Source organism: Xenopus laevis, chromosome 5L (genome assembly GCF_017654675.1).
Source record: "Xenopus laevis strain J_2021 chromosome 5L, Xenopus_laevis_v10.1, whole genome shotgun sequence".
Classification (NCBI taxonomy): domain Eukaryota; kingdom Metazoa; phylum Chordata; class Amphibia; order Anura; family Pipidae; genus Xenopus; species Xenopus laevis.
This window is the reverse complement of record NC_054379.1, coordinates 156,261,105-156,277,801: the sequence shown is the minus strand read 5'-3', so window position 1 is coordinate 156,277,801 and position 16,697 is coordinate 156,261,105. Positions and strand designations below refer to the sequence as shown.

General features: G+C 39.7%; 2 protein-coding genes across 2 annotated transcripts in view; one reads left to right on the top strand and one right to left on the bottom strand.

Annotated features, from left to right (window-relative positions):
• Positions 1–16,697, bottom strand: part of LOC108717206 (kelch-like protein 29) — a 653,541-nt gene that overhangs the window by 630,416 nt on the left and 6,428 nt on the right. The window lies entirely within an intron of this gene.
• Positions 5,995–6,951, top strand: LOC121393948 (palmitoyltransferase ZDHHC20-A-like). The gene has a single exon (XM_041563804.1). The coding sequence runs from the start codon at positions 5,995–5,997 to the stop codon at positions 6,949–6,951; it is 957 nt and encodes a 318-aa protein (XP_041419738.1).

Sequence of the window (16,697 nt, the reverse complement as noted above, 5' to 3'; positions counted from 1 at the left end):
TGAAAATCATAGGAACATGTCTGCATCAAAGAGCTGAGTCACGCTAAATATTTACATCCAAAAGCCCCCTGAAGTTTCCCCGAGAACCTTCAACACTTCTACTTGTTCTCTGCGGTTGTATCAGTCACGCTGGGCTGGGGGTGGCATGATGCTTCCATAGGCTGGAGTCCTGTTTTCATTTGTAATTAGAAAAAAAACATCTAATCTAATAAGAAAATTTGATTGTGCCGCCCCCAGCCCAGCGTGACTGAAACAACCACAGAAGATCCATTAGAGTCGGACGGTTGGCTTCACGAATGTTCGTGGGGCTGGGCCGGCTTTGAGGAGGCTTTTGGATTTAAATATTTAACGTGCCGCACCTCTTTGATACAGACATGCTCCTATGATTTTTATAGGAACATGTCAGTATCGCTTTAAAGGAGACATTTTGTGTAAAAAATAAGAATGTACCAGTGCGTTATATTCATTTCGATATAGAAGAATTGTGCTAAACAAAGTAGTGTTTTATGTTGATTTATTAAATATTTCTGCAAAAACCCTAATAATTCCTCCCTTCCCTTCCACTTCCTGATCCCTGAATTCCAAGACTCAGGTCACTGCACTGTAGGACAGGAACCAATCAGCAGCTAGCAGGACCTGATAGGGAACTGAAGTCTGTCTTTGCTTGTGTGACTGCAGGGCTGTGATTGGCTGTCCCCTCCTACTGTGCTTCTGGCAGGGACCATTAGGACACGCCCACCCCTCATTGGAAACACAGACAGGGACCAGAGAACATCTATAGTGAGCTCTAATAAAGGGGCTATTTTTAAAGATAATATAAATTTTTAGCACCATGTTAAACCGGCACCATATATTACTCATAATTACCTACAAAATTAGGGTTTTTTCATTTATCCTATATGTCTCCTTTAATATAAACACATATATCAGGAACATAATGTTCAAAGAATCCTGAATGTCCCATGTCTTCTGAACAGGCCACATTTCTCACTTGTATACGTCAAAAACTCCCAGCAATACACTACCAAATATTCAAACCACCTCTCCAGAAATCTCCATACTTCTTATTTCAAGGCCAAAAAATTCAACTAACAGTTAATGCAACCTAGCAAACCTTTTCTGAAAAATAACCTCAAAGCTCTATTTTACAGCATCTCATCTCCTGCAGGTCATTAGGTAACCAGATAAATCATCCTAAATGTGAATGCCAGGGTTTGATGCCCAATGTGCATAGAACATTTTTCATTTTGAGACTCCTACATGTGACCTTTGTAAATTGTATGTGGAGTAAAACTCCAAAAATGTAATTTCACCACAGAAAGTGATATATTTTTGGAAAGTACATGTATGGGACATGTTATACTGAATATTTGGGACCTGGGGTTTTCCGTATAAGGGGTCTTTTTTTGTAGTTTGGATATCCATGCCTTAAGTCTACTATAAAGTAATTTAAGCAATAATAAAACCTAATAAGATTGCTTTGCCTCCAATAAGGATGAATCATATTTTAGTTTGGATCATGTACACGGTAATGACCAAAATACCTGATCTAATACCAATAAACAGCAAATAAACCGTTTAAAGATCAAGATAGTGAAGATAGTGTACACTTCTGAAAGTTGTGTGTATATAAGTATATGTTAGTGTGCAAAAGCGCTCAAAATAAAAAAAAAAAAAAAAAGCTAACTTTACTAAAATTTGTGTTGTTTGTTTAAAAAAAAAAAGGCCACTAGATAAAAAACACATTCTTGGCAGTTAGAGCCTTTGCCTGTCAGCACATATTCTATATGTACTTGGCAGGCAAATCCTTAAAGGGATTGTTCACGTTTGAGTTAACTTTTAGTATGACGTAGAGAATGATATTCTGAGATAATTTGCAATCGGGTTTCAATTTTTATTATTTGTGGTTTTTGACTTATTTATCTTTGTATGCAGCAGCTCTCCATTTTACAGTTTAAGCCATCTAGTTGCTAGGGTCCAAATGACCCTAGCAACCATGCACTGATAGGAATAAGAGACTGGAATATGAATAGGAGAGGCCGGAATAGAAAGATGTGTAATAAAAAGTAGCAATAACAATACATTTGTAGCCTTACAGAGCATTTGTTTTTTAGATGGGGTGGGGTCATTTGAAAGCTGGAAGAAGAAGGCAAATGATTAAAAAAAATAGAAAAAAGAAAAAATGAAGGCCAATTGGAAAGGTGCTTAGAATTTGCCAAAATGTAACTAAGATGAACCACCACATTCTACTTAGTACTGTAGTTCTGTGGGGTCCCATAATGAGAAGTCAGGAAAATCTGAATCCCCTCTAAACCCATCTCTGCGGAAAAAAATGGCCCTGTTTCAAAGCAAGGAGAGGCCCACAGACTCTCTGGAATCTACCAAATCAGGAGAGAGATCAGTGCCACTCGATAGAGTTTAGTAGGTGAATTAGGCTCAAGATGTTTGTTATTTTTCCATTACTCTGGCTAAATACATTTTCATTCATTTAACCTCTGGCATCCGCCAATTACCTGTATTGTAGCATCAGTCTCAATAGATCTGCAGGCTGGGAAGCTCTACATTATCCTTGTGTCTCCAACAACCAAAGCTTAAGGTAGGGATCCCCAACTTTTTGAACCCACGAGCAACATTCAGATGTAAAAGGAGTTGGGGTGCAACACTAGCATGAAAAATATTCTTGGGGTGCCACATAAGGGCTGTGATTGGCCATTTGGTAGCCCCTATGTGGATTGTCAACCTACACTGAGGCTTTGTTTGGCAGTACACGCGGTTTTTATGCAACAGAATCTTTCCTCCAAATCAGGCCACTTTGAGGCCACTAGGAGAAATACCCAAGGGGTTGGTGAGCAAGCTTTGGGTCAGTTCTAGGTAACGATTTCCCATGTAAAAAAGAACAAAATGACTAACGTTCCCCCATGAGGGGTTGAGTCCAACACAAAACACAGGTGCTGCTAAATAATCCGTGAGATTTTTGGATTTTTTTTTTTCTTTAAATGTGGAATTTAAAAATATCATTCAGACAGAATAAGGGGCAACGTGGGAAGCAGATATGTGTTGCTGCTATTGACGTCTGCATTAAAATGAAATAACATTGTATTTGGGAAACGTCGCTGCACTCAACTCCAGCACAGATCAATTCTGTAAAGTGCGGCACAGAAAAATGTAATAATATTCTAGTGACAGTAATATTTCTTTTTTGTAGGCAGCTGACTCTCTTTGTTTGTATAAATGGTGACTGAAGGGTGTAGGCCCCAATTTTTCTGATAAAAGATTTTATCCCATTCATTGTGCAGCAGGGACAGCCCAGACGTATGCTCCTAGACTGTATAGAGTGATGCAGTATTATATCCTATGCTGCCATTAAGTCTCCGGTACATTTCAGCAGGAACAGCGGGAGATATAGTGCCATAAAAGGCGCTAGAATTATAAAACTTCAGTACTAAGGACTATTCAGCAGGGGCTCTTTAAAGAGAGGTGTAACACTTACAACCCCTGTAACCTTTGTGGACTGCAACTCCCAGCATCCTCAGCCAGCGGTAGCGGCAGCTCATCCCTGCACTAACAGCTCAGAGAGCAGGTCCTTTTTTGCAAAAGAATAATAATAAAAAGTAGAAAAGTGAACATTTTCCCGGGAAGCAAATATTAAATGCCCAGCAATATGACTCCACAAAATGACTTCTGTCCTTGCGCACGCCCTGGAAATGAATCATATTTTCTTGTTTAATGCTTTGATTATTCAGGAACCCAAAGGAGAGCATTTTTGTCGTCTCGTACAGGCCGCTCCTTCATTACAGAGTCCTCCATTCACGCAGCCTGCGAAAAAGAACTATTTCACTTTTTTGGGTGCTTTCTGTTATTTAAATGATTCCCATGATCCAAAGCATCTTCCTACAACCACTTCCCATCCTTATTTGTGTTTGAGTTTTCTTTTCAGAGCGTAGCCTTTTCATAGCGGAACAGTTGGTGGCACTTTTTTTGGCACCATGATAAGAAAAAGTTGATAACCAGAAAGTGGATGACAAGCTCTTGTATAATGCTGATATGCAGAGATGGTGCCTATAGTAACAGTGGGATAATAGACAGTGGGAAGGGAGTGTGACTGTGGGATAGCAGGTATAGTAGGGAGAGATGGTGCCTATAGTAACAGTGGATAATAGTCTCTGGGAAGGGAGTGTGACTGTGGGATAGCAGGTATAGTAGGGAGAGATGGTGCCTATAGTAACAGTGGATAATAGTCTCTGGGAAGGTAGTGTGACTGTGGGATAGCAGGTATAGTAGGGAGAGATGGTGCCAATAGTAACAGTGGGATAATAGTCTCTGGGAAGGGAGTGTGACTGTGGGATAGCAGGTATAGTAGGGAGAGATGGTGCCTATAGTAACAGTGGATAATAGTCTCTGGGAAGGGAGTGTGACTGTGGGAGAGCAGGTATAGTAGGGAGAGATGGTGCCTATAGTAACAGTGGGATAATAGTCTCTGGGAAGGGAGTGTGACTGTGGGATAGCAGGTATTGTAGGGAGAGATGGTGCCTATAGTAACAGTGGATAATAGTCTCTGGGAAGGGAGTGTGACTGTGGGATAGCAGGTATAGTAGGGAGAGATGGTGCCTATAGTAACAGTGGATAATAGTCTCTGGGAAGGGAGTGTGACTGTGGGATAGCAGGTATAGTAGGGAGAGATGGTGCCTATAGTAACAGTGGGATAATAGTCTCTGGGAAGGGAGTGTGACTGTGGGATAGCAGGTATAGTAGGGAGAGATGGTGCCTATAGTAACAGTGGGATAATAGTCTCTGGGAAGGGAGTGTGACTGTAGGATAGCAGGTATAGTAGGGAGAGATGGTGCCTATAGTAACAGTGGATAATAGTCTCTGGGAAGGGAGTGTGACTGTAGGATAGCAGGTATAGTAGGGAGAGATGGTTCCTCGTGAGAGGATGAATCCAACACAATACAAGTGCTGCTACATCACCTGTGAGGTTTTTGGATTTCTTTTTCTTTAAATATGGAATTAAAAAATATCATTGAGATGGAATAAAGGGCAACATGGAAAGCAGATATGTGTTGCTTCTATTGACTTCTGAATTAAAATAAAATGACATTGTATCTGGGAAACGTCGCTGCACTCAACTCCAGCACAGATTAATTCTGTAAAGTGCAGCTCAGAAAAACATAATAATATTCTAGTGACAGTAATATTTCTTTTTTGTAGCCGGCTGTCTCTTTGTTTGTATACACAGTGACTAGGGGTTGTAGGAGCCCCAATATTTCTGATAAATGATATTAATCATTAGAGTTGAAGCAAACACCTTTATTTTAGTGAATCTTTATTCCTCTCAACCCTGAATAAAAATAATATTTACTGATTTCACTAAAACTTGGGAGTTTACAGATTCCATTCATTCAATAGATCCTGTAGCACCAAGAAATTCATGTTGTACCATAATCTCTATAATGGGCACTGGGCAGAGTTGTTTGAACTTTAATATTTCCTTAAACATAGGGACTGTTTTTCTGCCATAATAATTACTATTGACTTTTGAATCAGTAAAACAGTTGACAGGTTTAAATATGGAGAGGTGAGTTGCACTGCAGGCATGGTGGGAGTGGCATTACAGTTGGTTGCTATGGTTACATTGTTTACATCTTCAAGGTTGTTGATCTGCAGATCATTTTGCATGTAGCTTCCTATTGGCTGAGAATTCAGAGCACATTTTGATGTCATACAGAGAAGAGATATTTACTGATGTTATCTCTCACCTGCTCAGTCATAAGACTGCACCTGGCTTCCTATTGGCTGATAATACTATAGTGAGTCATACAGAGGAGAATAAAGAGAGCATTGTGATGTCATAAAGAGGAGAGTTGTTTACTGCTGTTACTCACTCACTTGCTTTGTCATAAGACCTACGAGCGCTGGTGGTGACACATCAGAGACTCAGTCTTATCACTTTTTGCATTTTTTCTTACTTGTTATCGATATTTCAAAACTATAATTATGTCAAATGAAGAGAAAGATACTAAGATAACAATTAATGAAAAAGAAGAAGAGGAATATCAGCGTTCCTGCATGAGGAAGATCTCCCGGATCGTGGTTCTACTTTTGATTGGACTCCTTGCTACCTGCTATTATATATTTGTGGTGGAGCTGTGCATATTCACTGTACAGTTATTAGAGGCAAAGGTGACTTTCCTGGTGATTTTCCACCTTTTGTTCCTCCTGTGCGTGTGGTGCTATCTCCGGACTGTTATGATGCCTCCCGTTGTCCCTCCTGAAAAATTCCGCCCATCGGAGTCTGACAAGCAGCTGTACCTGAGTGATGAGAGGCCACAAGTGCTGCAGGAGATCCTCATTCGTATGGCTAAAGACTTGCATATTAAGAAGGCTGTAAGGTACTGTACCACATGCCATGTGATAAAGCCAGACAGGTGCCACCATTGCCCAGTGTGTAACGTCTGTATACTGAAACTGGATCATCACTGCGGATTTCTAAACAACTGTGTGGGATTCTCCAACTACAAGTTGTTCCTCCTCGCTGTGATGTATGGAGTGCTATTGTGCATATTCACTAGCGCAGTGTCGCTTTATTGCTCCATACTATTCTGGACTCATCAGCTGCCCAACAGCCCATCCAAAGTCCCTATCATTGTGCTGTTCAGCCTGACCACGTTCTTCGCTATAATGCTATTCCGACTTTTCCTTGATCATTTCGAACTGGCTCTAAGGAATATAACTGATCGGGAGGACAGTGATAACACAGAGGAGTATAATCCCTATAATTTGGGCTTCAGCAAGAATCTGAGAGAAGTGTTTGGCAATGAAAAGAAATACTGGTTCCTCCCAATCTTCAGCAGTTTAGGAGATGGCTTCTCATTCCCAATGGGTGATGCTACAATGGACATAGAGAAAAATGCTGCTAATGTTCCCAAACCTGTTAGTGAGAACCAGAACTGAAAATCCCAGAATTGACAGTTGTCACAGGAAAGACTACGAGGAGAAATTTGCAAAGGGAACTCTGATTATTATACAATTAATTCTGAGGAGGAAGACATGATTCAGACATGGATGCTGCCTGCCATTAATCCAACGAGATCCAACAGCCTTTTCGGCAAGATTGTTCCTGGGAATAATTATTTGCAACTTTCCTACTGTTCCTGAAGATTCGTCTCTGTCCTACCCCAACCCAGAGCAGAGGAGACTGGGACTGGGACCTCCTACGACAGATGAATTTGAATACTTCAAATATAACTTCAAGTAATAATTTTAATAAAAACTTTTAAAAAAATATGCAAACTGTATTGTCTCTGCGCTATTTTATTCCTTTCAAGGTAGCCTATGAAAATCATAGGAACATGTCTGCATCAAAGAGCTGAGTCACGCTAAATATTTACATCCAAAAGCCCCCTGAAGTTTCCCCGAGATCCTTCAACACTTCTACTGGTTCTTCTGCGGTTGTATCAGTCACGCTGGGCTGGGGGTGGCGTGATGCTTCCATAGGCTGGAGTCCTGTTTTCATTTGTAATTAGAAAAAAAAAATCTAATCTAATAAGAAAATTTGATTGCGCCGCCCCCAGCCCAGCGTGACTGAAACAACCACAGAAGATCCATTAGAGTCGGAGGGTTGGCTTCACAAATGTTCGTGGGGCTGGGCCGGCTTTGAGGAGGCTTTTGGATTTAAATATTTAACGTGCCGCACCTCTTTGATACAGACATGCTCCTATGATTTTTATAGGAACATGTCAGTATCGCTTTAAAGGAGATATTTTGTGTAAAAAATAAGAATGTACCAGTGCGTTATATTCATTTCGATATAGAAGAATTGTGCTAAACAAAGTAGGGTTTTATGTTGAAAAACCCTATTAATTCCTCCCTTCTCTTCCACTTCCTGATCCCGGTCACTGCACTGTAGGACAGGAACCAATCAGCAGCTAGCAGGACCTGATAGGGAACTGAAGTCTGTCTTTGCTTGTGTGACTGCAGGGCTGTGATTGGCTGTCCCCTCCTACTGTGCTTCTGGCAGGGACCATTAGGACACGCCCACCCCTCATTGGAAACACAGACAGGGACCAGAGAACATCTATAGTGAGCTCCAATAAAGGGGCTATTTTTAAAGATAATATTAATTTTTAGCACCATGTAAAAGCAACACCATATATTACTCATAATTACCTACACAATTAGGGTTTTTTCATTTATCCTATATGTCTCCTTTAATATAAACACATATATCAGGAACATAATGTTCAAAGAATCCTGAATGTCCCATGTCTTCTGAACAGGCCACATTTCTCACTTGTATACGTCAAAAACTCCCAGCAATACACTACCAAATATTCAAACCACCTCTCCAGAAATCTCCATACTTCTTATTTCAAGGCCAAAAAATTCAACTAACAGTTAATGCAACCTAGCAAACCTTTTCTGAAAAATAACCTCAAAGCTCCATTTTACAGCATCTCATCTCCTGCAGGTCATTAGGTAACCAGATAAATCATCCTAAATGTGAATGCCAGGGTTTGATGCCCAATGTGCATAGAACATTTTTCATTTTGAGACTCCTACATGTGACATTTGTAAATTGTATGTGTAGTAAAACTCCAAAAATGTAATTTCACCACAGAAAGTGATATATTTTTGGAAAGTACATGTATGGGACCTGTTATACTGAATATTTGGGACCTGGGGTTTTCCGTATAAGGGGTCTTTTTTTTGTAGTTTGGATATCCATGCCTTAAGTCTACTATAAAGTAATTTAAGCAATAATAAAACCTAATAAGATTGCTTTGCCTCCAATAAGGATGAATCATATTTTAGTTTGGATCAAGTACAAGGTAATGACCAAAATACCTGATCTAATACCAATAAACAGCAAATAAACTGTTTTTAGATAAAGATAGTGTACACTTCTGAAAGTTGTGTGTATATAAGTGTATATGTTAGTGTGCAAAAGCGCTCAAAACAAAAAAAAGCAAACTTTACTAAAATTTGTGTTGTTTGTTTAAAAAAAAAAGGCCACTAGATATAAAACACATTCTTGGCAGTTAGAGCCTTTGCCTGTCAGCACATATTCTCTATGTACTTGGTAGGCAAATCCTTAAAGCGGTTGTTCACCTTTGAGTTAACTTTTAGTATGACGTAGAGAATGATATGCTGAGATAATTTGCAATCGGGTTTCAATTTTTATTATTTGTGGTTTTTGACTTATTTATTTTTGTATGCAGCAGCTCTCCATTTTACAGTTTAAGCCATCTAGTTGCTAGGGTCCAAATGACCCTAGCAACCATGCACTGATAGGAATAAGAGACTGGAATATGAATAGGAGAGGCCGGAATAGAAAGATGTGTAATAAAAAGTAGCAATAACAATACATTTGTAGCCTTACAGAGCATTTGTTTTTTAGATGGGGTCATTTGAAAGCTTGAAAGAATCAGAAGGCAAATGATTCAAAAAAATAGAAAAAAGAAAAAATGAAGGCCAATTGGAAAGGTGCTTAGAATTTGCCAAAATGTAACAAAGATGAACCACCACATTCTACTTAGTACTGTAGTTCTGTGGGGTCCCATAATGAGAAGTAAGGAAAATCTGAATCCCCTCTAAACCCATCTCTGCGGAAAAAAATGGCCCTGTTTCAAAGCAAGGAGAGGCCCACAGACTCTCTGGAATCTACCAAATCAGGAGAGAGATCAGTGCCGCTCGCTAGAGTTTAGTAGGTGAATTAGGCTCAAGATGTAAAAAAGGTTGGACACCTGCTATAGATGTTAGCTCTGTGTAGAAAATATCAGCACGCTCCTTAGTACTCACCCCTAGTCATCCCTATAGATCAGCGCCTCTAGTGTCCAAATTAGTCATTGCAGACATGAGAGTAGCTCATCCCTAGCCTTCCCTATAGATGTACTCCTGGTGCTTGGTGTAGAAGAGATCAGCACCCTCCTTAGTAGCTCATCCCTAGCCTTCCCTATAGTTTTACTCTGGTGCTCAGTATAGAAGAGATCAGCGCCATCCTTAGTACTGTAGCTCCCCCCCCCTAGCCTTCCCTATAGATGTGTGCTTGGTGTAGGAGAGATCAGCACCCTCCTTAGTAGCTCACCCCTAACCTTCCCCATAGATGTGCACTCGATGTAGAAGAGATCAGCACTCTCCTTAGTAGCTCACCCTAACCTTCTCTATAGATGTACTCCTGGTGCTCGGTGCAGAAGAGATCAGCACCCTCCTTAGTATCTCACCCCTAGCCTTCCCTATAGAAGCACTCTTGGTGCTCGGTGTAGAAGAGATGAGCACCCTCCTAAGTAGCTCACCCCTAGCTTTCCCTACAGATGTTCTCCTGGTGCTCGGTGTAGAAGAGACCAGCACCAAGCACCTAGGAAGAACATACACCAGGTAGACAATCTGCTATCAAAATGCCTAGCTCCAGCCTCTTCCCATTCATTTCTTTTAGAACACTCTATCAGTCTTTATGTAGAGGATAAAGTCTACTAAAAAGTCTATTGTCAATGACCAAGTCATAAGTCAGTTCAGGGCCAACACTGACATCACCAGGAAGAGGTCTAAGTTGTAGAATGACCTGACAAGAAGAGACTTACACGTTATGAAGTTGTACTTCCATGACAACTGAATAGCTTCAGGTAGGAAAAATTGAAACCATCACTGATATCTTGTTCTACTACCTCCATCTTGCCCCAACCTTTCTTTCTTCAACTGCTACCTTAAACCTGAAGTTGGACCTGGTGAAAAGAGACTTTCAACCAATGAAATTCTTCTTCACCAGTAACTCCATCTTGCCACACTACAACTTCTACTCGCAACTCTCCTTTTACTTCAACTACTGTCTGTAAGTTGTAGTTTTACCTAGTGAGAATAGACTTTTCAAGCTATGAAGTTGTAACTTTAATAATATTTAAAGGGATGCTGCTGGGGAAAAACTGATCTAAATCATCACTACTGTCATCTGGTTCTACTTCCTCCCTCTTGCTCAGCTAAACTTCTAACTCCCACTCATCCTGCTTTCAACTGTTACCTTAAACCTGAAGTTGGACCTGGTGAGAAGAGACTTTCATCCAATGAAATTCTTCTTCACCAGTGGCTCCATCTTGCCACACTACAACTTCTACCCCCCAACTCTCCTTTTACTTCAACTGTGGTCTGAAAGCGTAGTTTTACTATGACTTTTCAAGTTATGAAGTTGTACCTTTAATAATATTTGTAGGGAACTGATCTAAGTCCTCACTACTCTCATCTGGTTTTACTGCCCCATTCATCCTGCCTCAACTGCTGCCTGTAAGTTGTAGTTGGACCTGGAGCTTCCAAGCTATGAAGTTCTGTTTCAAACACAACTGAAGGCTTGCAGATGTTTACAAACTGATATAAGACATCACTCCTACCATCTCCTATCACCATCTCTCCCTACCTTCAACTGTTCTCTTTAATTATCTTGTTGCCACCTGGGCCTGCTTTACCTTATAGTCCCCATCTTCAACTGCTGCTCTTCAGGCCCCAGTATGTTTGGAATCCCTCAAGTCTTTTCATTTACTCCAATACGTTATATTGAAATGTTCCTTCGTATTGAGGCATTCTTGTATTATAATACACTGTTCCTCTGTGACTGAGGAGACCTTTGAGAAGATGACTCAGTCAGCGGTGCCTCCGAGACAGTCATGATCCATGTTTACAATCTTGTTATATACCTGTAACGTGTTTTATTGACCAAGTCCCCAGGTTAAACACTGCGCTATTATGCTGATGCCCAAATAGGACTGTGCTGCAAATCAATAACGGCAGAAATTGTCAATAAGAACATAAAAAATATATATGGTTTAATTATTTCCCAGGGATTCGGCTGACCCCGATATTTACACAAGAATACGCAGTTGGGGGGGGACAATTGGAAAGACAATGGGTATCGACAAAAAAGTGCTTAATGTCCTTACAATAAAATATTTCATCTCAAGGAGTAAAACATTGGGGGAAACAGGGTTATTTTGGAAATATGATTTACTTTATTTCTACATGTGGTTAGCGGTATTTCCCAGTACCCATGTGACTGGCTCTCCTTCTGTCACAAAGACAGAAGTCCTGTCTTGTTTTATGGCAAGGATTCTTAGTATAAACTCAATATCCTGCAAGACACAGGGCAGATCCAATTATCTTTGACCTAATTGACCTCATTTATGAAAAATGTTGTCTAGTTATACAGGTGACAAGGAGTGGAAAGTCTAAGAAAGAGGCAGAACCACCCTCCACCTCAAACTTGTAATATATACACATATGCAGGTGTCTGGAAACCAGTTATGCAGAAAGCCCCAAATTACGGAATGGCCATCTCCCATAGGGGTATATTTAACAAAGAGTGAAGTTAATAGTGAAGTTCCGCCCCTAGAGTGAAATTCCGCCACTCTCCATTCATTACTATGGGATTTTTATAGGCGTATTTATCAAAGGGTAGACTTTCACTTTCACCCATTGATAAATACGCCTTTCAAAATCCCCAGAGAAATTAATTGAGAGCTGCGGAATTTCACTCTAGTGGCGGAATTTCACTCTTTGATAAATTTACCCCATAGACTCCATTTTATCCATATAATCCAAATTTTTAAAAATGATTTCCTTTTTCTCTGTAATAATAAAACAGTAGCTTGTACTTGATCCCAGCTAAGATATAATTAATCCTTATTGGAAGCAAAACTAGCCTATTGGCTTTATTTAATATTTTCTAGTTGATTTAAGGTATGAAGATCCAAATTACAGAAAGAGCGGTTATCTAGGAAACCACAAGTGCCGAGTATTCTGGATAACAGGTCCCATATATGTATATGCAAAAGCTGAACAACTAATGTAACATACTGTATAATAAACAAAACACAATTCATTAAAGAAATTATTATTAAAAGGTAGTAGCTATGTAATAGCAGTGCCCCTTTAGGGAACATGGCAGTGAAACAGAAGAGCAAACTGTACGTAGGAGAAGATAAATCAGAGCAGCCACAGAATAATGCTGAATAGAATCTGCTGGGCTTATTATTTCAAGACCCTGTAGTGTCCACGCGGGAAAGTTTGAAGCAAAAAAATTAGCCTTATATAACACTGTAATACTCATTCAGATTGCAAAAGAAAAAGGCACAAGGATGTGGGCTACAAGTCAGGCAACGTTGAGTATCACTCGTGCATTATAGGGGATAATGTACCCCGTACTGTAAATTATAAGGATATTAGAAGTCACTGAGCGGTTGTTCTGTGACCATATAAAGGCACAAGGCTGCAGGCTGAGTAATACAGGGAACTCTGAGTATCACTCATGTATTATGAGATAATGTACCCCCTACTGTAAATGATAAGGATATTAGAAGTCACTGAGGGGTTCTGTGACCATATAAAGGCACAAGGCTGCAGGCTGAGTTATACAGGGAACTCTGAGTATCACTCATGAATTATAAGGGATAATGTACCCCCTACTGTAAATGATAAGGATATTAGAAGTCACTGAGGGGTTCTGTGACCATATAAAGGCATACGGCTGCAGGCTGAGTTATACAGGGAACTCTGTGTATCACTCATGTATTATAAGGGATAATGTACCCCCTACTGTAAATGATAAGGATATTAGAAGTCACTGAGGGGTTGTTCTGTGACCATATAAAGGCACAAGGCAGCAAGCTGAGTTATACAGGGAACTCTGAGTATCACACATGTATTATAAGGGATAATGTACCCCCTACTGTAAATAATAAGGATATTAGAAGTCACTGAGGGGTTATGTGACCATATAAAGGCACAAAGCAGCAAGCTGAGTTATACAGGGAACTCTGAGTATCACACATGTATTATAAGGGATAATGTACCCCCTAATGTAAATAATAAGGATATTAGAAGTCACTGAGGGGTTATGTGACCATATAAAGAGCCACAAGGCTGCAGGCTGAGTTATACAGTCAGTGATTTGTAATATTGTACGGAGGGGTCATCATTTCTTATATAGGTCATGTGACAGCACCAAGTAGTGATGACCTCACTAAGACCTAATTAAAGGAACACATTATACAGGTTATTCTTGGCTGTTGTTTAAGTGCTATTGACAAGCAATTCGATTATGGAGCCGCCAACAATTTTCACCCTTTAAACTGTTTCAATATTTGCACATTCTGGAATTGCAGCAATGGAAATTCATTTAATAACAAATGACATTGAGGCATGAAACGTTACAACAAAATTATCATTTTATACAGCGACACAGCCGTCAGGAATGGGATATATATATATATATATATATATATATAAAACTGTATACACTGCGTAAGGGGGTTTTCCCTCTATTTATTTTGCACTGTATTAGCTTTGCAAGGATTTCAGTCGGTGCTAATTATAAATGCAATTAACAAGTAGCACAAAAAGGGGAGACATTTTTCTCGTTTGCACTGATGAATTCCAATGCGTTGCAATTAATTCAGAAGCTACGAATGAAAGACGTTCGCGTCTAACATCTCTCACTGTTTTAGAACCTTGTAAGGGAGGGGGTTACTGATAAGGAAGGGAGGCTAATTTTTTTCTTTAATTAAAGCTGATATTATATATATATAATACACAAAAGCCATGAATATCCTGTAAATTATATCCTTATAAACGGTGAGTAGTGATGTCATCAGTTATAAACGGTGAGTAGTGATGTCATTTCTGTCACATGACTCACTAAAATTTGTGTATTATAATAAATAAAGTACCCCAGTTGTAAAATATGAGGATATTAGAAGTTACCTCGGAGTTCCATGACCTGTATAAAAACACTCAGCCTTCGGCCTCGTGTTTTTATATGGTCATGAAACTCCTCGGTAACTAATAATATCCTTATATTTTACAAGAGGGGGTACTTTATTCACTATATATATATATATATATATATATATATATATATATATATATATATATATATATATATATGGTCTAGGTTCTGTTTATTCACATGTGCCTCATTTACAATAATCATCATCCTCTCACATAATGTCAGCCCCCAGCAAAACTGTTTTTGGGGCCTTCACCACCGGACGCCATCAGTACGTACCACCCTGCAATGCAAGCCCTTCCCACAACCATAAGCCACACCTATTGTTATAATGAGCCTCACGCACCAATACTTTCTGGTTTCACCCACTTTAAAACAAAACCATTGTGGTATTTCTTTCTAATGCACAGTTGAATGCCCAGTATGCATTGATTTAATTATGTGACCTGTAGGGACCACAAAAGGAAAATTGTGCATATGACTTTCTTGGCTGTCAATAAAGCTTCTGCAAACACAGCAACTTGTTTGTGTCATCACAACTTCATCATAATCTATATCACCAAAGATTATTTCATATATACTGTATCATTCTCTCACTATTCCGTCATCTGCTGTTGTTTAATAGCTTCCTTTTCTCTTTTTGTTTCCCCTGTTTTCTTCTTCTCTCCTTTTCTCTATAACCTTCTCTGATGCCTCCACCTTCTTTATCTGTTTAACACTTTATTCTCTCTTCTCTATTTCTCTCCCAACTATCTTTTCTCTCCTTTTATATTTAACTTTATTTTATTTTACCTCTGCATTTTATTTGCATGCAGAAGTGGCGAGGAGCAAAAGAAAGTTCCTGGATTCAAAACTCTTGCTATTTCCCAAAAATAAAGAAGTGAAGGAATGGCATCCCTGTGCATCCCTCCCCAATTCCAGCACTGCAGTAATGCCTCTTTCCAATATAATATGATACCATTAACACACTGATTTCCGTGGAAGTTGTATAAACTTTACGTTCCGTGAAAAACAGCATTAATGACAGCTGAAAAACACAGGCGGAGAATTTATGCCCTTAGAGAGGAGGTTCGCCTTTAAGTTAACTTTTAGTATGTTCTAGAATGGCCAATTCTAAGCAACTTTTCAATTTGTGTTTTTGAATTATTTGCCTTCTTCTTCTAACTGTTTCCAGTTTTCAAACGGGAGTCACTGACCCCCATCTAAAACAATTGCTCTGTAAGGCTAAAAATGTATTGTTATTGCTTATTGCAGGCCTCTCCTATTCACATTCCAGTCTCTTATTCCAATCAATGCATGGTTGCTAGGGGAATTTGGGCCCAAGCAACCAGAATGCTGAAATTGCAAACTGGAGAGCTGCTGTATAAAAAGCAAAATAATTTAAAAAAAAATACATAAAGTAGTTGTACATCATACTTAAAGTTACTTTAAATGTGAACAACCCCTTTAAGCAACTACAAAGCTACTAATAGCTGCGGAACCTACAGAAAAAGTCAGTAACAAAACTTTACCATAAGGGCTTTAGCACAGGCGCCAGGCGACTGGGGGGGATTAGTCGCCCAACAACAAATCGCCTCTTCTTCGGGCAACTAATCTCCCCTAAATGCCTTCCCGCCGGCTAGAATGTAAATAGCCGATTGGATGGCACTCGGAAAGCTTTGTAATCTGAAGTCGTCCATAGTTGTTTCACTAAGAAACTTTGAGCGACTTCGAAAAGCTGAAGCGATCCGAGTGCCATACCGCCGGCGATTTACATTCTAGCCGGTGGGAAAGCATTTAGGGGAGATTAGACGCCCGAAGAAGAGGTGATTTGTCTGGACGTCTAATCTCCCCCAGTAGACTCTTCTACCACCCTAAATGTCACTTTTTCCTGCCTTGACAACAGTAAAGGGCAAGAGTATGCATATTAGGAATGCACCGATTCCAGTATTCG